Consider the following 26,339-nt stretch of genomic DNA (forward strand, 5'->3'; position numbering starts at 1 on the left):
GTTAGATGTTTCACTACTAAAGAGTCCTCAGTCGGAATCCAAGGCTCGGTGGACTTACTACAACTGGTGTGCCTGAGTCAAACTTGTGTTGTATTCGATAAACTTCTCTTACCAAGGGGGTGACACGTATAGTGTACTTTGAATCGGGGTTCGCGACTTCCCAATATCAAACAACATACGTTCTATTAGTTGAAAAAACAATTGAGTTTAAAGCATAATCGGAAAGCATCTTAACAACATACACAAACCATAACATTATTTCGACATTATAACTAACTACTTTATAGCATACACTAAATATAACTACTCGCTAATCATGGTAACAATTTCATAAATCATAATAATGGAAGATATTATGTAAAGACAAAGGATAGAAGTACCAGTAGATTAAATGAGTTCCGAATACAAAAGTGACAATTTCAAACTCCAGACCGCTCCTAATACAATCTTTGGTGTTCTTCTCCGGGTACTAAATTTCCCGCACAGAGTCGAAGACCTAGAAAGTATGACTAATTATTGTAGAAAGAGAGAGAGAATTGAATTGAAGTGTGTGGAAAATGGATGAAAAATGGCCCCTTTTATACTAGAAATTTGGCTGGGGCCGGCTGGTAGGCTGGTGGACAGGCCGTTTTTGATGGGTGGTACCTGGGCAAACCGTTTTTGATGGCCGTTTTTGATGGTCGGTGCCAAGCCAATTGGCAAGCCGGCGTGGCATATGGCAAGCCGGTGGGCAGGCCGGTTCTGGCCCCTGGTTTTGCTATATGCTTGGATCGTTTTGCTCGTTCCCGGGATCGTAACTTGGTTTGGGGTCGTAACTTGACTTTCACCGTCTTCGCTCTAGAATATTCGTTTTAGCTCCGATTCTCTTGATTCTTTATTGCACCGTCTTTGTAATTACTTGATCTTCACTTTTAACCGACAAAGCGAGTATTTTGGCGATAAAGCTTGGAACTTTATTATCTTTAGGCCTCAATATCGGGGTGAAAATGTGACTTTTTAGCCGATATCAGATACGATGCCGAAGTTCAGTGCAATGAGGTTTGATGTAGACAAATTTGATAAGATAATTAATTTTGACATGTGACAAGTTCAAGTCAAGGATGTGCTGATTCAGTCTGAGTTACACAAGGCATTGAAATGTAAACCCACCTTTGTTTCCGATAGTGATTCTGATAGAAAATTCGATGAAGAAGAATGGGATGATATGTATCTGAGGGCGGCAAGTTGATTCGTTTGTATCTTGAAAAAAACGTGCTTGGAAAAGTGCACGAGTTATCACCGACTAAGGAGCTTTGTGATAAGCTGGAGCAGTTGTACCAATATAAAGGCATCTAAAATAGATTGTATCTCAAGGAATAATTACATACTCTGTGTATGGATGGAGGTACAAAAATTTCAGATCATCTGAGTATTCTTAATGGTATCATTTCAGAAGTGAAGGCTATTGGAGTTAAAGTTGATAATAAAGATAAATCTTTGAGGCTGATACTATCTTTATCATCGTCCTATGAGAACATGAAAACTATTTTGATGTACGGGAAAGAAACGTTGAACTTTGAAGATGTTACTACCAAGCTCATATCCAAGGAGAAAAGACTGGAAGAAGTATGGCTATCTTTTTATATTCAAAAGTTGGAGATTTGTTGGTTATATTTTGACCAAATAAAGATGAGGTTACTTGTACCACATTGCTTAATGGAATAAATGGGTGGTGAACTTTTTATAAAATTAGTTTGTCCTACATTGGTAGATGGAAGAAAAATAATATGGATGACTTACTTGGTTATAAAAGGACGTCATGTGTATACATTCACCTTGCACTAATTAATATACTTTAAATATTTGATCATTTCTTTATTTCTTACTCTTTTTTTAGAGTTGTAGTAGTCAAATTTTTGAAAGATTGTAGCTGGCTTATAAGAGTGGTCTATGTCATTGAACAATTTGTGATATAGTGAATCTCTTACTTTGAAGACTCGTGGTTTTTCTCCGATTTGGAGTTTTGTGTCTATTTCTTTACCGTTTCTCATTGGTCATGTATTGGAGATTAGTGAGACAATTTTTCCTAACAAATTGATCTTTATATTAGTTGTTCCGAATAGTTTCATTATTTTTTATAAAGAAACGATCTTTATAAGTGATTAAGTTAAAATTAACTTGACTGTAGTAGTGTAAATTGTGAGTAATACTTTGATCTAGTCACCATTAATAACCTTGGGTGAATCATGGATGATTTAGGTAATTATAATTTTCGTTTTTTCTTGAGTATTCTTGCGAGTGAATACTAATAAAAGTGTGTTTGAAAGCGAATCATGTAAACTATCTAGAGTGGGAAAAACCCAAATGAAAAGATGGAGGTTTATAGATATCTCCCCCTTAATGATATGGAAAGTGGCAGTAACTGTTGTCGTTGGCCACGATCTTACCCACGATCTTAGTCAACATTTGAATAAGATTCACCGAAGAACACCCATCTAGTTATACGCCATTCTCCGCTCCAAAAAAAATAAAATTCTAGTATATGCCATGCGCCAGTGACGGAACTTGAACATTTTAATATGGGGGGCGAATAACGATAAGAACGATAATATCAAATATAAATGCGCAAGTGTACTTTACATATGAAACATAACCTTCAATTAGCAACTCAAAAGAAACACTAAACAACCAATTAGAGAACATCACACAAAAATAAGGTTACAACTCGGCTCGACGACCTTTAACGTCTTTAAATTCGTTGATGATAGCTTCGGAATCAAATCTTTCAGCAATATCTTTTTCAATATTCACCACCAAATTATCTGCAAGAAAGTCATCTGACATCTTATTGCGGAGTCGATTTTTGCATAATTTCATTGCTGAAAATGCCCTTTCGGTTGTAGCGGTAGAAACCGGAAGTGTTAAGATGAGTCGGATTAGTCTATCTATCATAGGATATGCCTCACACTTTTCAGTTTTCACAAGGGCCTTGCACAATTCAGAAATAGTAGCAACACCACAAAGCTTTGAGTTCTTTGACAACTCAATTTTAAAAATCTCCAACTCATATCTCAATCGAATCCTCTCTTGTTCTGTAAAATCTGCAGGATAATATTTCTTAACACGATGACAAATCTGATCGGTATCACACACCTTAACGATTCTCTTTGGAACCAAATAAGAAGTAAGAGTTAACAACTCCATGGCGTGATCGTTGAACCTGCTTTCCATCTCGTGCAATTGCTTGTCAAGTGTGCAAATGAATATATCAACTCTATAATAATGCTCAACACTCACTTGGTTATCTTGTCCACGAGGGCGATATCGAGTAGACTTATATGGGGCTTTAAAATCTGGGATATCCACTTGATGTTTTTTGGAGAATATTATAGCTTGTTCAAGAAAGTTGTTCCATCCAGAATTTCTGAAGTTGTTAAGACTTTCCTTTGTGGCTGAAACAAGATCGATAGCGTTGCCAATGTCTTGAGTTTTGTTTTGCAAAGCCTGAGATAAAGTATTAGTCATCCCCATTATTTCCTTGATCAAGTGTAGAATAATCACAAACTCAAATGATTTCATATAAACATAAGCTGCATCAGCATCACCGCGTTGTGAAAGACATCCATCTTTAACTATACTCCGAAGAACTACAAAAGTAGCATCATACATATCAATCAAGCTACAAACTGAATTGAAATGAGAACCCCAACGTGTGTCACTAGCTCTTCTTATTGTTCCAACTTGATTTTTTCCTTTACCCGTTTTAGTTTCACCCAATTCCAACAAACGTTTAATTTCATCCGCCTTAGATTTTTGTAACTCGTCATGACGCTTACTTGAAGCACAAACAACATTAATAATAAATGTTAACTTTGTGAAAAATTGGTGTATCGGAATTACTTCTCTTGAAGAAGCAACTAAGGCAAGTTGTAATCTATGTGCAAAGCAGTGAACATAATATGCATAAGGACAATCATTAGCAACAAGTGCTTGTAAACCATTCCATTCTCCTCTCATGTTACTAGCACCATCGTAACTTTGGCCACGAATTTTGTTAGTATCAAACTGATAATGTAAAAGTTGATTCCACAAATTTGTTTTAAGGGTTAAAGAACAAGTATCATTAACATGTACCACATTTAAGAACCTTTCTCTTAACACCCCATCTTTATCAACAAATCTCAATACTATGGCCATTTGCTCTTTCTTTGACTCATCACGTGCCTCATCGACCATGACACAAAAATAAGAATCTCCAACTTCACTTCGAATATGCTTTCGGACATTGTTTGCAATAATACCTAAGATTTCTTTTTGTATCAATCCCGAAGTAAACTTTGAATTGTAAGGAGCATTATCTAACACCACCTTAGCAAGTTCATCATTATATGAAGCTAGAAGTTTTAACATTTCTATAAAATTGCCACGGTTTTTTGATTTTGTAGTTTCATCATTCCCTCTAAATGCACAAGCTTGAAAGGTTAACCAACGAACTACATCAATTGAAGCTTTTAATCGCATACGGTTCTTCAATGTGTTCTCATCACTTTGCTTCTCTATTATGTTTTCGATATGTCCCTTTTGATTTAACAAATTTTCTGTAGATGTCACTGCATTTCTATGTTGGACACTTCCAACATGTTTAAGAAAAGCACAATTTTTTCCAGCATTTACTTTTTTCCAGTTATCAAATCCCGTAATAGTAAATGCATCATAACTAGAGCGTACATTAGGTTTGTCACTAAATAAGAAACAAAGAAAGCAGTACGCAGAATCTTTAGATGGAGAGTATTCTAACCAATTAGGAAATAAACGAAACCACCCGAATCGAAATCTACGGTCTTGTTTCTTTTTAGAGGGGTACTTTTTTAGATGCACTTGAAAAGGTCCCAAGTTCAAATACCGTAGCCTTATTTCTTCCCTCACATTAGTTAAATATTCCCACATTTGTTTTCGCTTTCCCGGATCTCTTTCCATACAAGTAATATCGAAATCTTCTGTATTCGGCTTTAAAATCTCATGAACATTTGGATTTGGGTCTGGTTGGGTTTGTTCTTGTTCTGGTGCACTTGTTGAAGCTTTGAAACGTTTACTCTCTTGTTGTGTTGTTTCATTATCATCCTTTCTCTTAGAAAAAAAATATGTAATCTTTCTTGTATTGTTCATGATACTCCTATAAAAAAGATCAGGCATATGTTATCATTTTATCTTTACTGTGACTAAGTTTGAAAGGTTGAAAACATTTTTGACAGTTAATGAGACAAAGGTTCACTTTCTATAACATTCAAAATCAATTAAATATTTAAATACTATATACCTCAACCAAGTGAACAACTTACAACCTGATACAAAATGCAAATAATAAATATAGTCCTTTAATTTAGTGTTTATCTAATATGCACATATTTAATGAACCATAAGTATCATATTCCATAATGTTGTTATGTATCTGATCGTTATTAAGTTCCATTGTACCAAAAAATATTGAATTAAATTTAGCCCTAAGTGGCTAAACCCTAATACAGTAATACTTAATCACTTAATGTAGGGTTCATACAAATAAAGAATACCATTAAGAATCAAACATAAATTAGTGCAATTCATATAATTTGAAAGATTTACCTCAAATAATGACTGGTATTGTTGAAGAAATTAGATGAAGAATAATATTACGGAGTATAAGAAGAAGAAGCGTCTTTTAGAATAATTCTAATTGGAGTTTATGTTTAGACTTTTTAAATGGATTGTTGGGGATTTGTGTAAATTGGACTTTTAAATTTTATTTGTTTAATGGGCTAGAAATATTAACTTTCTGTCTTTTTATTTTGGGGGGCGGGAACTTAATTCTCAATTGTAAAGCCCACAAGATATGACAAATTGCTAGTTATAAGGTAAAGTTGAGGTGGGGCAGCCTCCCCCTTTTGTTTTACATATCTTCCGTCCCTGATTAAATTTAGCCCTAAGTGGCTAAACCCTAATACAGTAATACTTAATCACTTAATGTAGGGTTCATACAAATAAAGAATACCATTAAGAATCAAACATAAATTAGTGCAATTCATATAATTTGAAAGATTTACCTCAAATAATGACTGGTATTGTTGAAGAAATCAGATGAAGAATAATATTACGGAGTATAAGAAGAAGAAGCGTCTTTTAGAATAATTCTAATTGGAGTTTATGTTTAGACTTTTTAAATGGATTGTTGGGGATTTGTGTAAATTGGACTTTTAAATTTTATTTGTTTAATGGGCTAGAAATATTAACTTTCTGTCTTTTTATTTTGGGGGGCGGGAACTTAATTCTCAATTGTAAAGCCCACAAGATATGACAAATTGCTAGTTATAAGGTAAAGTTGAGGTGGGGCAGCCTCCCCCTTTTGTTTTACATATCTTCCGTCCCTGCCATGCGCCATATGTGATCCCATAAAGTAACGTAATAATTTTGTTCACTCTAAATCAAACCTAACCTTATATACAGATCTTATGCGCTAATTCCTTAACACCGTTACAATAAAGTTTCCACGCGACATTATGCGTGTCATTAAGTTCTCTCAGTTATGTTCTAGATAAAACTTATTCTCCAATGCCGAACTATTGAATTTACAAGGGAACATCGAAGGGACGTGGATTAAATGCTCAAATGGATATCTGATGGGTGAAAGGACATGCCATTTAAATTTTCCAATGTCGATGTCGCTTGCCACCTGGAAGTGGAACTATAAAGATAACATTGGTAAAAACGACATGTGTACTATCCGATATGAGCCCATCCAAATTAATCCCCTCGTTTTTTTTTTTGTTTTTTTGTTTTTTTTTTAACAACGATTGAGATCACCCGAGGGGGACTAAACCACCATATCTCCCGTTTCGACTATGCCGATGCGGCGATAATAACCCCGCCCCTATCGCTGTCCGGGAGGAAACCTTGAAACCGATCCAAGGTCACGGCCAAATAAAACCCCCTCCCCTTTACCCCCAAACGATATAGGAAAGGTGTCATGGGTGGATATTTCATGGCAGGGATGAAATTGTGTTTTTAATATGTAGTCAACGGGGGTCGAACTTCTGACCTCCCCTAAAGAAGTCAGGCCACCAACCGCTGGACCACATCACAACTTCAGTTACCATTAGTTTTTACCCGCATTATCCACTTTTTATTACCCCATGAAAGAATTCCAATGAATGATTACGTCTAGCGATTCCGATATACTTATCCACTTCGTTCCATATAAAAGTTAGTAAACGTCCATCCTCATTAGACCATTTTTAACCCTGCCTGTGACGTCACATGCAGGTTGTACACTTTTTGGCCAAAAAGTGCAATCTGCCTCTGACGTGGCAGTGTCACCATCTGACACCAAAATAACCCTGACGCCCCTCCAGTGTCAAACATGTCCCACCAGTTTTATTTTTTCTTTTTCTTTTTTATTTTATTAAGCATACAAATTATATTACATATAATTAAAAACATATAAAATTAAACCATTACATAAAATTTAACCATTACATAAAATTAAAAACACATAAAATTAAACCATTACATAAAATTTAACCATTACATAAAATTAAAAACACATAAAATTAAACCATTACATAAATTTAACCATTCATGGTGCGGAATGTGGACGGAAGGTTCCAAATATGCTCAACTAGATCATCGGTTAGTTGCTCATGCACCGTCCTATCTCTTATTTCTCGGATGATAACGTCTTGATCCCGTCCTCTATTTGGTATCCGTTCTGGACGGTTCTCCATATATGCGGAATAAAATATATGAGCCAAAGTTTAAAAAAAAAAAAAAAAAAAGTAAAAAAAAAATAGCCGTTGTATAACGGCATAAAATATGAGCCAATCAGAGAAAGCCACGTCGCCCTGACGCCACCCAACTCTCGCGTGAAAACAGTGACTGACGCCCCCCGTTCGTCAGCGGTGACGCCCCACTAGGGGCGTCAGAGGGCGTCACCGGACGCCAGCGCGTCTGACGGGACCCCTCTGACGCCTGGTTAAAAATGGTCTTACGATACCATTTTGTAGTTTAAGTATAGAACAAAACGTATAGTACGAGGTCACTACCATCAACAATGAATCGCCCTACCGGAAAACAAGGAACAAATATACCACTAGATGGCCGGGTATATTACAATATATTGGGAGGCGTGAACCTTCGGTTGACGACAACAAATGAAATAACCCGACGTTTTTTTTTTTTTTTTTTTATTATTTTCTTTAACAAAAACATTTCGCAACCTAAAAATTTATTTTCCCAACCGTGAAGTGACCTCCCACCACTTCTATCCATTCCCTTCACAACATTCGCAACCGGGAAATAATCTCCCACCTGCAAAATTCGTGCTGACAAGAACAAAATCTAACCATTTTGACACATGACTTCACTCACCAAAGCACAATTTCTTACTGTAGCATTGTAACAACTTCAACTGCATCATAATTTCAACGATTGATCATCACAATTACATAAGGTTATAATCATCAGTTCTCAATTTTAACAAAACTACACAATTGACCCAATGAATTGAGCATGGTATCGGACTACCATCTAACCTAAGGCGAATTTTTTTTCAAAATGGTAATATATTTTTGGGTTTTACAGAATGATTTTTCAAAAAAAAAAAATAAAAAAAATTATAAAATTAGATAAACCGGTTAATCGTTTGCCGGTTTGTCATTTTTAACACCGAACCGGCATTTCATTTGCCGGTTTGCATGTTTTCATACGAAACTGGTACCAGTTTTAGGGTTTTGACTGTTGACCCGTACAAACACCTAAATCGGCATTTGAATTGCCGGTTTGGCTCCTTTTACTGACAAATCGATATTTGAAAAATCGTTTTGCATGCTACTTTTAATTTTTATTAGTTCTATTTAAAGGGACAGTAGTATTGAGTGCAAGGTTGGAGAATTCGGATTTCGGGGAGATCTCGTTTGGAATTTTATAGGGAGATCTCGGCATCTCGGAATAATCTCAGGGAGATCTTGGACGTTGACTTTATAGTTTTTTTTAATAAAAATATATATAAAAACATATATATATATATATATATATATATATATATATATATATATATATATATATATATATATATATATATATATATATATATATATATATATATATATATATATATATATATACGTTTTTACGAGATTATACAAAAATATCCGAGAAATGAACGAGAAAATCTTAGAAATTACGAATTTTACAAGAAAATCTTACAAATTAGCAAAAAAATCCGAGAAATCGTGGCCTTGACTAAGTTTGACCCCGTTGACCGAGAAATCTTGGGAGACGAACATCTCGTCTCGGTTGCCTTCTAAAAACGAGATCTTGGGGGAGATCTCGGGGAGATCTCGGGAGAATTACAACACTGATTGAGTGTTGTCGTCAAATTCAAGTTGTATCTCAAACTATAACTTTTCACATTTTGTTTTTATGACTATGAATCGTCGTCATCAAATTCCAATATCTCACAGAACAATCTTTGATGGGGTTTGTTTTTTAAGAGGAACTGAGCATAGAGAAGATCATGAACTCACATACGAGCAGTTCGAAGAATTGTCAGTGTTGTGTATCATAACTGACATTTTCCCTGTATACCCTGATTGTGTACGTGAGTTCTATCATCATATTTCCTTTTCTGAAGAAGACAAGAATGTTAGGTTTATGTTGAAAGGTATACCATATTGCTGGGATATGGATACCTTCAACAATGTTTTGGGACTCCCAACTTGAGGATTGCAATTTTACAATCTTACCAGTCAAATTGATGGCGATCTTCTTGAGACACATGTTGTTGCCGACACTTCTATACTTGATGTGGTCAACACATGTGTTGAAGATCACCATTTTAACATTTGTGTAAAATATAAAAGATGTTTTTTTGGTTTTCTTAGAGCCAATAAACTGAAGCGAAGTACATTTCAATTGTCGTATACCACAACTGCGATTTTGAAGATGAGTCAAAATTCTCAGGAGGCGAGAAGACTACATTTGATAATGTTGATGTTCGTGTAAGGATTATAGAACCCAAACAATAGAGTAATTCCAGAGAATTACCCTTCCACAATCGACAAACGAAAGAACAATAATAAAAGAATGAAAAACACGAGATTTAACGTGGTTATATGTAATCGAATGTCGATTTCTTTAATCCACGGACCAACTAAGGAGATTTTATTGATATAATTCGTAGATACAGATTAGTGTTACAATAGGATCCTTATATAGGCCAAAAACAACAAAGAAACACCTTTGAGAACATGAAAAACGTTAATATGGAAACTCCCCGTCAGACGAGCCGCACCGCGCCCATTTGGGGCCACGCCACGCCTCAAAGGCAAAACTTCGGACAGTAGTTTTCTTCAAACTGATGCTCTGTTCACGTGTTAGGCCGCATCGCGCCTTCCAAGGCCGCAGCGCGCCTCCCTGTTCATCCGAATCTTTTTTTTTGTTTTAATATTCTTCACATCCAACAATCTCCCACTTGAATATAGTCAAAACCATGACTCACATTGTCAACCCATCATACGAACTAACCAAGATCGCCAAAGCACCCTTTACCACCAAACTCCATTTGGGACACGCACACTCCTATCACATACGTCGGATAAGCAGACTTTCGATAAAAGGTCTTCAACACTTCTTGTTAGAATCGAATCATCATCTCTCTATCTCCCTAGTCGATCACCCCCTTCTCATTAGTTCATGAGAAGACCTGTTGAGGCTATGCAAAACCTCAACTTGTCTATTGACACCAAACATATCTGCGGGATTCTTCATACCAAGGACTTTATCCAATATCAAAGTACCATTCTCAATACATTCTCGAATAAAATGATACCTCAAATCAATGTGTTTCATACGATTATGAAGCACCGGATTCTTCGCGAGATTGATTGCACTTTTGTTGTCACAATATAAGACGTAATTGTCTTGTCTTTTATCCAACTCACACAAGAAGTTCTTCAACCAAACAAGCTCCTTAGAAGCTTCCGCAATAGCCATATACTCGGCCTCGGTGGTCGACAAAGCAACACTCCTTTGTAGTCTAGACATCCAACTAACCGCCGTCTTACCAACCATGAACACATATCCCGTAGTACTCTTACCTGAATCACCAAATCCACCCAAATTTGCATCCGCATAACCTCTAAGTACAACATTGCCCTTAGTAAAACACAATCCCATACTAGAAGTTTCTTTCAAATAACGAATCAACCATTTGACCGCTTCCGAATGCTCCTTCTCCGGATTAGACATATAACGGCTTACAACCCCCAATGCATGAGCTATATCTGGTCTCGTACAAGCCATGGCATACATAATACTTTCCACGTCCGATCTATACGGAACCTTTTCCATCTCCGCTTTGTCTTTTTCCGTTTTAGGTGATTGTGTCACGACCCTACTTTTTTCGTTATCTTTTACCGTTTATTATTTAACGCCCATTAATTTTTATTCATGCCACGTCATTTCTATGACCTATATTATTATTTTGGTAATAATATATTAATTATTATGTGTTATGTGAATATTTGTATTCATATTTAAAATTGTACGTTTCTACGTGTCGTGAATTTCTATCCGGCGAATCTTTTCGGTTTTCAAACCAACGGCCAGACTTTTGAGATTTTCGAATCCTAATTATTTTAAATATGATATTTTTATGTCATATGAATATATATAGTATTTATATGTTTTATTTGTCGCGCATACGTTATCGCTCCGAATATTTAATCGCGTAGCGGTGTTTTCACGTTTCGGATTTCGTTCGGGCTTTCGGGCCACAAGCTTTTATTCTTTACATCAAATTGGGATAATGGGGCCCACCCCATGCAAAATCTCTGCCGAACTCCCTATGGGGAGGGGTGATGTTTCAAATTTTTGAAACTTGATAATTCTTAACCTAAATCACTACACATTTCATTTTAATCAAAAATCTTTTTCTTCCTCTCTTTTTCTCCCCTTGAGCCATCGCCTATCATCACCATTCTCACCATCATCTTCAATCAATTTTTGCTTGGATCATAGGGCTTTCAACATAAACGGATTCCTCTCGTTCTTCTCTACGCGTTCATATCATTTGATTCTTGATTAGGGTATAAACCCTAACCCTAAATTTTTTATTTTTATTCAATTTTACTGATTTTGATATTATTATGATAGTATAGCACTTGTGTATTATTGTATTGATGATTGTATGCGTAGAATTGCTCGTTTGTGTATGTTTTCGGTTTGAAAAAATTGGGACAGTGGACTTTTTGATTAAATCAGTACATTTGGCTGTTGTTTTGTTTAAATAAAGTGTATAGATGAGTTCCTCTCATCAAGACAATAATTTTGGACTTTGGATTCATGTTATTTCGATTTTCGGATCAAAAGTTATGCTTGATTTAGTGTTTTCATGAGATTAAAATGTAAAATCGAATGTAATCAGTTGGGGTCCGACTTTGTGACCATTTTTGTAGTCCCTAGCATGTACTAGTGTGTTAGGATTGATGATTGGATGAACATTCATGTTCGGGTCATCGAAATCCGAGCCACGGATCACCCGGAATGACTAAAACAAGATTTTGAACGGATTAATGTTCTAAGTTGGTTAATGGCTGATTTTCACGAAACATGAACTGAACTTATGGTGTTCTTGAGTGCACTAATGTGTTGGGTGGTTTGGTTAGAAGAAGATATATATAAAATTCGTCAAAAACCGACACCCGAGGCTCAAGATATGACCCGACAAACGTTTTAATTAAACTATTGGTTATAAAAATTTAACTTATGATATAAATAATGATTTTATTATATCATTTAATTAAATTAATTAAAACTCATGATATATATTTATTATATCATTTAATGATTACTTATGATTAAATTATTAATTTAATTAAACTTATGATTAATAATACTATTATTATTAATGAAAAATACTTATGATAAGTATTAAACTTATGTTATGGGTTTATTATAATAAGACGTATAATAAAGATTAATTAATTATTTAAATTATAAGGCTTAGTTATTATTTAGCTATAATTTAATTATTAAATACTTATGGTTTAATAATTATAATTAAATACTTATGATATGATTAATAATTCATTATGAATTAATAATACTTATGATATGAGTATAAATTTATTATTAATTAATAATACTTATGTGATGATTAATATTTAATTAATTAATTAAACACTTATGTTATATTAATTATATCATTTAAACTTATGATTAACTTATTAATTCAATTTAATTAATTAAACTTATGATATGACATGATTATACATATACGACTTTAAATAACATTATAACTTATATTGTTAACATAATATACACTTTAAAATTTAATGTTGACTATGATTGACCAAGGTTGACTTTTGAGTTGACTTTCGGTTGACTTTGAATTTCAGTTGACTTCTGTTGATTTTCTAATTAAGGAAACTTTCTCAAGTTAAAAACTTTCCTAATAATGCAACTCTCTAAATATGAAAACTTTCCAAAAATAGAAACTTTCTAAAAATAGAAAGTACGTGTTATACGCTGTCCTGATCATACCGAAACATACTGAGTGTTGTTCTATGCTTATTTGCAACAAGTACTATAGCTATCATACTAAGACTTGACATAAGTTAGTTATTTATATCGACCTGCTTTATTTATAGGTTGGCGTTGTGATCATTCTTGATCACTTTACCATTTACTGTTCGCATTTCTGTGTTGTTGCTTTGTTTACATTATGGTGAGTTATAGTCCCAGTTTCCTATTTTAAATCTTTTGAGATGAGAATACATGCAATTTATTTTACATATTGGACACAAGTGAAAAATGGTTTAAATTATTCATTGTGAGTCGAACGAAAATATTCCCTAATCTGGTAATTTTAATCACTGGTTTCTACTGGTGAACGCGAATCCTATGGATAGATCTATCGGGCCTGACAGTCCCATTTCGTGCTAGTCGCGCTAGTAGTTACAGATGGAATGTATTAGTACTTCGTATTTTTGGAAGATACACATGTTCAGTGTATATTGTTATTTTGATTTTGTTAAGGGTAATGAGTTGTTAAGTGAATTACCAGGTGGCTCATGGGTTAATGGAATAATATTTTTATATGTTTTCGAGCATATAATTTTGTGGTCCAAGATGAGTCTTTATGTTTTCAAACATAAATTTTTATGGTTTAAATTAATTATTGTTTGCAATATTAAACCTATAATTCACTCAATATTTTTGTTGACAGATTACTCGCATGTTTTATTCTTATGTTCATGATTGATTGCTTCCGCTGTGCTTAGAGAGTCTGCATATTTATGACGGCAGCTTTTGTTAAACATTAACTTGCATTCTTTTTGATACATTAAATTGTGGGTGTTTGTTGACTTTGTTTTGGTCAACTTTTGGTTAAGTATTTATGTATGGTTTTTCTAAACTTATATATTTTGGTAGGTTTTCTTTATAGAAAATCATTTTTTAAAAATAAAGAATGCAATATTATTTATTAAATTCATTTAGAGTTATGATCAAGCTATGAGACCAAGATAACGATGGTCGTCAAGTGTACTTTGATGGGTAGTTAAAGATTGATTCTTCGATAACTTTATCGCGCTACCCATAGGCATAGTACGAGCCTTTGCTTTATCAACATTAAACTTTTCTACTACTTTCTCAATATACTTGGATTGAGACAAGTATAGAACACCTTTAGCACGATTACGCATAATACTCATTCCAAGTATTTGCTTAGCACTACCAAGATCCTTCATCTCGAACTCTTTTGAAAGTATACCTTTCAACATATTGATCTCGAACATGTCAGAACCCGCAAGCAACATGTCATCAACGTATAATAATAAGATTATGTAAGAAGACTTAAATTTCTTCAAGTAACAACAATGGTCCGCTTCATATTTTACAAAACCAACCTTCTTCATAAACTCATCAAATTTTAAGTACCGAGGTGCTTGCTTCAATCCATACAAACTTTTATTTAACATACAAGCCTACTTCTCTTTACCCTTTACTTCAAAGATCTCGGGTTGCCTCATGTAGATCTCTTCATCACGATCCCCGTGTAAGAATGTGGTCTTCACATCTAGTTGTTGTAGATGTAAGTCCTCGGACGCGACCAACGAAAGCACCAAACGAATGGTAGTCATCTTCACCATCGGTGAAAATATCTCTTAGTAATCAACCTCTTTCCTTTGTTGAAACCCTTTAACCACTAACCGTGCTTTGTACCTCTTCTTGCCATCCATCTCATTCTTTATTCTATATACCCATTTTTTTTGCAACTCCTTTTTATCATGAGGTAACTTCACTAGTGACCAAGTCTTGTTCTTCTCAAGTGATCCCATCTCTTCTTTCATAGCAAGCTCCCATTGTATGGATTCTTTGGACTTTCTTACTTTAAAGTAGTTTTCGGGTTCACCATTCTCGGTATAGAGCAAGTAGCTTATTGATGGAGAATACCTAGGATTAGGTTTGGGCACTCTAGTCGAGCGTCTAAGTATAGGATCAACCGGTATGGTTGGACCGGTTTCATTATAAGTCTCCTCATCACTAGAACTCGCACTATGTTCGGAATTAACACCGCTATCCGAACCATCCCCATCATTGTTAAGATCCGACCCACCACCATTAATCGGCAATTCATTGTTCCCCGAACTCTCACTAGAACCCGCAAGATCATGAAGAGAAACATCATCAAGAATAACATGATCCGGTTTTTGACTCTCCATCACCAGTTTGCCATAGGCCGAATCTTCATCAAAGGTAGCATCACGCGATCGGATAACTCTTCTAGCTTCATTATCCCAACAACGATAGCCCATTTCATCCGAACCATAACCAATGAATGTACATTTCTTTAATCATATTTTTGGTTTTCTTTGGTTTTCTTTGAAGTTTAATTGTTTTTAAATTCAAGTTCTTATCTAAGAAATTTATAGTACATAATCAATAATCAACTATTATATATATATATATATATATATATATATATATATATATATATATATATATATATATATATATATATATATATATATATATATATATATATATATATATATATATATATATATAAGAAATTATTAATAAAGTCAACGTTGGTCAACGACCGATGCGTCCCCGACGCGTCCCCCGACTCGGCTGACGCGTCTTTTTTAGGTCTCGACCGAGGCGTCCCCGACTCGCGACTTTTACGACCTTGCCTCATAGGCAATATGTTAACTAATAAAAGATATAATATCAGTAGCAATTATACTGGAGGTTAAGCAACGATTGTTGTTACCTTGCACGTTTTCATAACAAATGGTCCATCAAACCATTTGGTAATTTTCCACACATGATCCTTATTTTTCATTGTAGTAGATACCATCCAAGAACATCGTCTAATTTGATTTAGACCATTGTAATGAGGACTGTTTGTGTAACAAATTGCTTTATAATAACTTGGCCTGCTATCTTCAATAAAAATTTCTCTCTGTCGATCGATATTCCAGTTCCTAACAACGGATACAAGTTCTTCTTTATTTCTAAAAACCATTCGTCTTCTAATTACACTGTCGTCGTTGTAACAATCACATCCTAGCCCGTCATCCTTATCGAACGCAGGTAGATCAGAATCTTCTTCAACATTAAGAAACCCGCAATGATGCTTCACGGTAGGTTGGATCGGCCTCTCAATCACATTTTGACCATCTTCAGATATATCATCTTCGACACTATAATTCTCTACCTAACCTTCACTCGTTGTTGAAGCACCATCGTCGGAATTTACTTTTTCATTTTGTTCTTCAGCCACCACTTCATCTTCATCTACAAACACACCTCCTAATTGAGATGTGGATGCACCACCGCCCCCGGTTTGTGTAACTTGAAAAGACTGAATTAAACTTTGTAACTGATCTACAAAACCGGATCGTTGTGTCAAAAAGACGTGCTCAAACTGAATTTCAATTTGACCAATGTAATGTGGATTTTGACCAGCCAAAAAATACATTGATTCCAAAGAATTATCGTCATGAATTTCAGTCGGACACGCATTGTCGAAGTACTCATTCCACTTAATCATCTTCAACATATGTGTTCTTGGATCAACACCCACACATTTATAAGCCATTTCGTTTAACTGCATGCAATTAATCTTTTGGTATAGTGGAAAACTGGTTCTAAGTGATGTTTCATCACCAGTTAACCACCCATTTTGAAATGTAACTCTACCACCCCAAATAAAATGAACCATAAAACCAGTAAATTCAGCCATTGCATGTGATGAATATAATGGTGTTTTAGTGTTTTAGTAATATGAGGTGATTTAGTGATTAAAGAAACATGTAATGGTAATGGTTTTGAGATTAACTGATTCCACTTTTAACTCTATAAATAAAATATTTTTCTGGCAAATTCAAATTCATATTCAAACTATGACATGATAGGTTGCCGCTTTGCAGTAATAATAGGCTGAAAAAACAGGAAAACAGTAATAATAGACTAAAAAACTGGAAAAAGGTAAAATACAGGGTCCAAACCAGCATTTCATTTGCCGGTTTGCAGGATCATGTCAGAAACATACAGAAGTGGTACGATTAGGGCTACATGCAGCCAAACCGGCAAATGAAATGCTGGTTTGGTGTGTCAACTGACAAACCGACAAACGAATGACCGGTTTACCTATTTCTGTAAATTTTTTGTTTGAAAAACCATTTCGGTAATAACTTTAAAAAACCATTTAAAAAAAAATTCACCTAAAGCCAGCTAGCAAACAATAATGCACCAATCTTCCTGTCATTTCACCTTCCAAAAGTCATCCATATAGAATCAAGAAAACGTTTAAGTGACTTTTAACCTTGTCCACGGCCGAGACAATAAGTAGAACAACTAAATGCATAAGCAAATGTGTGATGAATTCAACACACACACACACACACACACACACACACACACACACACACACACACACACATATATATATATATATATATATATATATATATATATATATATATATATATATATATATATATATATATATATATATATATATATATTGCTAGGATCAAGAGAGAAGTAACCATTCGGGGGGAAGCGGGGGGAAGCAAAAACTTTTTTTTTTCGTTTTTTGAAAAAACTTTGTTCACGAACATTATAGATGAGATGAAAATATGAACATTTAGTAGAGACACTTTGTGATAAATGTTTTTATTTTGGCGGGAAAACGCTCGAAGAATTAATATATAACAATTATCGTGTTTTTCGAGGATATTTTGAGGTTTTAGCTATTGGGGTTTAGAAATTAGGGTTTAGATATTAGGGTTTATAGGGTTTAGATATTAGGGTTTAGAAATTTAGGGTTTAGGGTTTAGATTTAGGGTTTAGATTTAGGATTTAGATTGAGTTTTTAACACGAACGGTTTAGAGTTTATGGTTTAGGGTTTGGTGTTTTGGGTTTATGGAATAAACCCAAAACACCAAACCCTAAACCCTAAACCCTAAACCCTAAACTCTAAATCGGGCTAAATTTTACTTCACAAAACATGGAAAAAAAAACGTTCATATTCTTCACGAACAATATTATCTTGAATGTTATTTTTGTCGATCGTTTTCCCGCCTAAATAATAACATTCATCACGAAGTGTCTCTTCTAAATGTTCACATTTTCGTGTGATCTTGATGCCGGAAAAAAAAATTAAAAAAAAACGAATTTTTTTTTTTTTTTTGCTTCCCCTCGATTGGTTACTTCCCCATTGATCCTGCCCATATATATATAGGCAGGAACCCCGAGAACTTTTTTTGTGTGAGAACCCCGAGAACTCAAAAATACACTGAAATTCGAGGAAAAAAAGAAAATTCGAGCAAAAAAAGGAAAATTCGAGCAAAATTGGGATACGGGCGAAAAAAAAAAGAGCAATTCGAGCAAAAAATGGGACAAGGGGGATAAAAAAACGTGATATTCGAACAAAAAAAACGCGGGCGAACAAATTTGTGTTCTACATTTTTGATAGTCGAACAAAAAAATGTAGAACACACGGGTTGTCGAACAAAAATACTTATTCGAACAAAAATGTGAAAAAAAAAAAATTTGCTCGACTATGAATTTTTTGTTCGTCTGTGTTTTTGATTTTTGCTCGAATTTCTTTTTTTTTGCTCGCCCGTGCACCTTTTTTGCTCGAATTTCAGTGTATTTGGAGTGTTCTTGGAGTTCATAGAGTTCTCACAATAAAAAAGTTCTCACTGGATCCTCTCCCTATATATATATATATATATATATATATATATATATATATATATATATATATATATATATATATATATATATATATATATACACACACACACACACTACAAAAAATATTGTATTTTTTGACACTTCAATTATTTTTTAATACCTTAACATGTGAATAATTTGAAATATTTTTAACATCTACAAGTGTCACAAAGTTTTTGATACTTCGAAGTGTTAAAAAGATAAACCCAATAACACTTAAAATTGTCAAAAAGTTAATTTCACTTCAAAAATTTTTGATACCATATTTTTTGACACTAAAATTTTTGACACCATATTTTTTCTCGCTTCCAACTTAGTGATACTTATAGGTGTTAAAAACGTATCAAGTTATTAATGTGTTAATAATGAAAGTGTCAAAAAAGAAATTTTTTTGTAGTGATATATATATATATATATATATATATATATATATATATATATATATATATATATATATATATATATATATATATATATACACACACACATACATATACACACAGACACACATACACATATGCACACATACACACACACACACACACACACACACACACACACACACACACACATATATATATATATATATATATATATATATATATATACATATACACACATATATAAGCATAGTATCTAATCATTTCAACATTAACCACAATTAATCATTCGAGCGTTACTAGTTTTTACTAGGTGCCCTAGAATATCTCACACAATAAGTTTTCCCAAACCTTTCTACATCAAATAGGTGCCCTAGAGCCCTAACAATACTTGATAACCCCAAGTTATCAAATCCACTTACAATAAGCGAAAATATTTGATGTATACGAGGAAACTAGCAAGAATAATAAAGACAAGAGAATTTAATGAGGTTATATGTAATCAAAGATGATTACTTTAATCTTCGGCAACCAAATAGAGTTCTATTATTGATAATTTCGTGGGTACATGTATGTGTTACAATAGGATGCTTAAATAGGCAAAACAATATAAGGAAATAGCTCTGGGACCAAGAAAACACTTTTTCTAGAATTTTCTCACGTCCAGCTCTGACTCGCGATCGCGAACTCATTGCCTTCACCAGTTTTGCGATCGCGGAACTCTGCCCGAGCAGAATCTCCAGTCATGAGTTTCAGACTCACAATCTTGAACCATATGCAGCAATTTTCGACTTTTTGATTCCTTGAATAACTTGATTCGTACTCCCAACAATCTCCCACTCGAAGAGACGTTAAACAACACCAATTTTAACCTAACATCATTACAATAATCATTCATCATCATCCCACATCAACAACCCATCTCGCTAATTATACCTCCTTCACCCGATAATTTGCACCCGAGTTACATCGCACTTCACCCGACAACCTTTGAACAAGTGAAGTCTATTGACAGCAAAAATACCGTTGAGCTATAATTCGTTCTTTTTGTTACTAGCTTGGGAAACAAGAAATTTTCTTTGGCTATGGCACTTACCTCATTAATTTAGGAGATAGCGAGTCGTTTTGAGTCCGACCCGACCCAATTAACCTCATCACACAAAATCATCCACCCGATTTATCTTTCCAACCCGTCGGTAATTTAAAGTTGTTTCAAGTTACTTCATGTTCGTTTGCTCAAGTGATCATTTTATCGATTGATTGATCAATCTTCTAATTTTATTCAGATTTTTAAATCAATATTGGTTTAACAATTCATTATCTGTTCATAATTCATTTCCTGATTGAATTTTATTTTGACCTAAATTTCAATGGCGATTCCAAATCAAGCAGAATCGAATGCAATGAATTCAATTCACGATCCACTTCATATTTCTAGCTCAGATCATCCTAGATTTATCTTAACTAATACGCCATGTAACGAAACCAATTTCCTTGGTTGGAGCAGAATAATTAAAATGGCTTTGGGTGCTAAACTCAAACTAGGGTTTATAGATGGTACTAATATGAAACCTGATGTTACTAATGATACTTATCAAAGATGGACCCGATGTGATTACATGGTTACGTGCTAGATTCTTAACTCCATGACTGTAGCTTTGTCTGAAGCATTCTTGTACACATAGTCTGCATTTGAACTTTGGAAGGAGATAGCAGAAAGGTATGGTCAGTCGAATGGACCACTTGTGTATCAGTTAAGGAGAGAATTAAGAAATTTGAAACAAGGTAATCTTATTGATGCATCCTATTTTAATAAGATGAAGAGATTTTGGGATGAATTGCATAATCTTGATGGTTTTCCTAACTGTGATTCTGGGAAAATGAGAGAATGCACTTGTAGAATTGTTGAAAAAAACATAGAAAGGGAAAACATAAATAAGATGATGAAATTTCTCATAAATTATGAGTATGAATCAGTTAAGAGTCAGATTCTTTCTATGGATCCACTACCTACTGTGAATAAGGCTTACTACATAGTTCAACAAGTTGAAAAACAGAAACAAGTAACTACTATTTTTGCTGAACCAACTGCCTTTTACAGTAATAAACAGGGCTACGATAAGGGTAGAAAGTTTGATTCTGGGACTGATAACAACGGAGAGAATAGATATTGTACTCATTGTAAAGAAGAGGGGCATGTACTTGAGCAATGTTTTGAGAAAATAGGATATCCAGATCGGTATATGGGAAAGAAAAAAAAGAAGAAGTACAGTAAAGTTGTTGCACATGTTACTGGATTTGAAAAATATTTGGACTGTAATATTCCTTTTGATTTCACATGTGAAAATGAAGTGAATGCAGAAAACAAACATGGTGTCTTAGATCAAAGATTGGTTGCAGCTGTATGTCAAGAAATGATAAATATTTTTTATGGCAAAGGGGTCCCAGATAACACTGCTAGTACTAGCCATGCATGTATCACTTTCTGCACTTATGAACATGCTTTATCCTATTTAGAAAAAACAAATCACAAGTCAATAGCTTATGATTGGATAGTTGACATAGGGGCTTCTGATCATATTTCACCACATATCCATCTCTTCAAATCTTTAAAACCCCTCAAACACCTATTCAAATCCTTTTGCCGGATAGCACCTATAAATGGGCTAAAATTGTTGGTCATATATCTTTGAATTCCAATCTCACTCTGTTCAATGTCTTCTACATGCCTGAATTCAAACTCAATTTGTTATTTGTTGGTAGATTATCAAGGATTCAAAAATTAATGGCCATATTTTATCCTAATGTGTTCTTTTTCCAGGACCTTTTAACTAAAAAGGTTGTCGCTGCTGGAAAAGGGCATAAGAGTCTATATATCTGTAAAGCTGAAGCTACCTAAAATCCTACCTCTTTCACAAAAAACTTTCCTGTTATTTCTGTCAATAAGTTTGTTGCAGCAACCAATAGTTTAGATGTGAATTTATTTCATGCTAGACTAGGTCATACTTCTATGTCAGAATTGCAACATATCTTTGATTGTAAACCTGTATATGTTTCTGATCTTTCTTGTGAAACTTGCATACTTTCTAATCACCATTACTTACCATTTCTAAAAATTCAAACTTCACCTCAAACTGCATTTGAACTAATCCATGTGGACTTATGGGGTCCATATAAAGTTGTTGCCTTAAATGGTGCCAAATACTTCTTAACCATTGTTGATGATAAAACTAGAACAACATGGACTTACATAATTCATCAAAAATACCAAGTCACAAATATTTAAATTTTCTTCCTAGCCTACCTATCAAACCATTTTAATACAAAACCTAAATATGTTAGATCTGACAATGGTACAGAAATTGTAAATTGTTAATGCTAACTTTTGTTTTAAAAACATGGCATCATCCATTAAAGTTCAATGATTTACAGACCACAACAAAATGGTGTGGTGGAAAGAAAACACATACATTTACTTAATACTGCAAGAGCAATTAAAATACATGCCAATTTTCCTTCTTCATTCTGGGGCGATTGCATCTTATCTGCTACTTATCTCATTAACAAAATGCCAATGACTAAATTATAAAATCTCCTTTTGAAGCATTGTACAATAAACCACCCATTTATGATCATCTTTGGGTTATAAGATGTTTTTGTTATGCTGCTATAACTAAACCACAACAAGATAAATTTGCACCTAGAGATGTCAAACGTGCCCTTTTAGAGTATCCACTAAATCCAAAGGGTTATAAACTTTTTAACCTTCAAATCAAAAAATTATTCTATAGCAGAGATGTTATTTTTAAGGAAAATATATTTCCTTTTCATTTAAATGCATCCACTGAATCCTTACCCACTAACAATCCTATTCCGTTTCCTACCAACATAAATATAACTCTTGAAGATAATGATGGTCATCCACACCCAATCTACCTCCAATGATAATTCATGATGTAAATAATCACATTCCTGAGCCTAATGTCAGTTCAACTCAATCACTTCCTACAAACACTTCGGATACAAGTAAAAAAAACTACTCATTATAATGTTAATTGTTAACCCATTAGATAGTCAAGTAGGTCTACTTCCACACCAATATGGTTTAAAGATTTTCATGTCTCAGGCCCTAAAGTTTCTAATTTTAATTCTTTCACCTCAACCCCGTCTATCGGATTTTTCAAAAACATGACTTTGCATATATGAGTGCAGATTATGTGATCTTTTTAGCTAATATAGTGTCTACCAAAGATCCTATCTATTATGCTCAAGCTTTGTCAGAATAAAGGATGGGTAGAAGCTATGAACAAAGAAATGGAAGTCTTGGAGAAAAATGACACTTGGGAGCTAACTATTTTACCTGGTGGTGCAAGGGCCATTCCCTCTAAATGGGTTTATAAAAAAAGTTCAAATCAGATGGAACTATTGAGAGATTGAAAGCCAGGTTAGTAATCAAAGGTTTTAATCAAAGGGAGGGCTTTTATTATAAACATACATATGCCCTTGTTGCTAAATCAGTAACTATGAGAGTGTTGATTGCAATTGCCACTGCCAAAGGTTGGCCACTTCACCAATTAGATATTAATAATGCATTTTTGGATGAAAATGTAGATGAAAACATTTACATGAAGCCACCAAGGGGTTATGATAAGGTGATGCCTCGGAAAGTTTGCAAATTGAGGGATCTCAACTAAATCATGACTCAAAGGAAGTATCGGACCTACCTTATGTTTTCCCTCTGCTGGAAAAACAACCTACTGTCACATCGACAGTAGTTCGCGAGTCATTACCCATTGTGAATAGGAAACCTCCTATTCCATTCCCAACCCGTCTGAAGCGACAAGCTGATAAGCTAAAATCTTTTGAGCTTGATAGTAAATTCTTAGACATGTGTCAAGAAATCCTTCTAAGTGAATGTATTTTAGGAAACTTCTATTTATAAAGGATAAGGTACCCAAGCTACCTAGTATCCCACTGAGCACCAAATGTTCACTCAATCTCCAAAATACTTGCCCTAAGAAACTGGGGGAACAAAGAACTATTCATCCTTCCTTGTTCAATCTACCAATATGGAATAATCTACGCGCTAGTTAATCTAGGTACTAACATCAATCTGATGACCTCCTCAATGTTCCATAGGCTTAGAATAGGAAACCTTAAACCCACTCAAATGACCATCTAATTAGGTGACCAATCCATTAAATATCCAAAGGTACTAGCTGAAAATATATTAATTAAGGTTGACGAATTCCTATATCCTACCGAATTTGTGGTGTCGATGCTCTAGAGGATGTATACATCGCTATCATCCTTGGAAAACCCTTCATGGAAACTGCCAAAGAAAACGTCGATGACTTATCCATGATGATAAGTTTACGAGCCCATGGAGATAGCATCATCTACGAGATTGATCAACTTGATGATGTAAATGAACTTTAAATAGAGAAGGAAGAAGAGACGTATTCACATCAACAACTTTTTGTTGTTGAAAATAAGATGGGCTTTGCATGAAGGATGCCCTACAAACCATCACTCCACTTCATAATAACTTACACTTCTCTGAGTGATGAGGACATCCCTGACCAACCTTTACTGTTCGAAAAGGTAGAAGTAGTTTACCTCAAGTAAAACAAGCGATTCACTTTAACTCACCTGCTCGGATGATTGGGCATATCATACTCATATTCCGCTTCAATTCTTCGAATATGTACTAATAGCTCCACTAGTATCTACGGATGGATTCTAGTGATCTTCCTGAATTACCCAAGAAATAATCTGAGAGTCAAACTAACAACTCGAACAAAAATAAGTGTTTCTCTGGAGGCAACGCTTGTTTAAAAATCAATATTGAATAATGTAGATTAAGATAAAAATAATAATAGTAATATATAGTTTAGATAATAATAATAGTAATGATAGTGATAATGATAATAATAAAACATAGAATTTATGTATGCTTGGTAAAAGTAGACTTTTAACATGTACCTAACATTTGACTTGCCAATTGACTTTATATCATGAATAGTTTATGCTTGCTTGATGAAATATGCTTACGGAACCAGCTTTAATCTTGCAATTACTTAACTTCATAAGTATTTAACAGTGAAGTACCTACTAATTGCTTAGTTGGAAGCTAATCGCGAATAAAAACAATAGGCTTATTAAAGTCATAAATATTTAAATGCTTCACCCTAAAAATGAGTGTGCTGGTGCTGTATCTCAAATTATAACTTGTTCAGTGTATTCACTTTCGGTTTTGGAAATATGTACCATACGTTGTATAGGAGAAATTAAATGACTTTGACATCCCTTAGGAATAATCACCCAATAAAACTTTTGCATACTAAACCTTTTTTCAACCACTTACTCAAGTGTTGATGATTCACATAGAAAACCCTTTGAGCCTAGACCTTTCAATTCCTTCAATCCACAAAAATATGAACCCCTATTCCAACAAATAAAATTGCTATCAATAAAGCAAGTTCCAACATCATCCAAGGTGTTTTTGATAAATCGGTCGATGGATTTATTTAAGTGAAGACTCACTCAAGCCAAAGATCAATAGAATATGCTATCTCTCTCTCTAAAAAAAGAAAAAAAATATGATGAAAGCTAAGATTATAGTTGTAGTTTCTGAGATTCGAACATAGATCATATGGGGAGCTAGATCACCTAACCACCAAAGACCTTTC

The 26,339-nt window shown here is 34.2% G+C and overlaps 1 protein-coding gene across 1 annotated transcript; it reads right to left on the reverse strand.

The window, feature by feature from the left end:
* Positions 1-2,697: 2,697 nt before the first annotated feature.
* On the reverse strand, positions 2,698-15,830 carry LOC139903152 (uncharacterized). The gene is made up of 3 exons (XM_071885800.1): positions 15,602-15,830; positions 5,297-5,321; positions 2,698-5,152 (listed from the first exon to the last, which is right to left on the reverse strand). The coding sequence occupies exons 1-3, from the start codon at positions 15,828-15,830 to the stop codon at positions 2,698-2,700; spliced, it is 2,709 nt and encodes a 902-aa protein (XP_071741901.1).
* Between the last annotated feature and the right edge of the window lie 10,509 nt (positions 15,831-26,339).

This window comes from Rutidosis leptorrhynchoides, chromosome 1 (genome assembly GCF_046630445.1).
Source record: "Rutidosis leptorrhynchoides isolate AG116_Rl617_1_P2 chromosome 1, CSIRO_AGI_Rlap_v1, whole genome shotgun sequence".
Taxonomy (NCBI): Eukaryota; Viridiplantae; Streptophyta; class Magnoliopsida; order Asterales; family Asteraceae; genus Rutidosis; species Rutidosis leptorrhynchoides.

Excerpts from the sequence above, each read along its gene's own strand:
- LOC139903152 (XM_071885800.1), bottom strand. The coding sequence starts at position 15,830 with ATGGGCTATCGTTGTTGGGATAATGAAGCTAGAAGAGTTATCCGATCG. Across the intron at positions 5,322-15,601 it reads TCTTAACAATGATGGGGATG|GTTGTAAGTTGTTCACTTGG; the intron begins GTTCGGATAGCG and ends ATTTTGTATCAG. Across the intron at positions 5,153-5,296 it reads AAGTTGTTCACTTGGTTGAG|GAGTATCATGAACAATACAA; the intron begins GTATATAGTATT and ends TCTTTTTTATAG.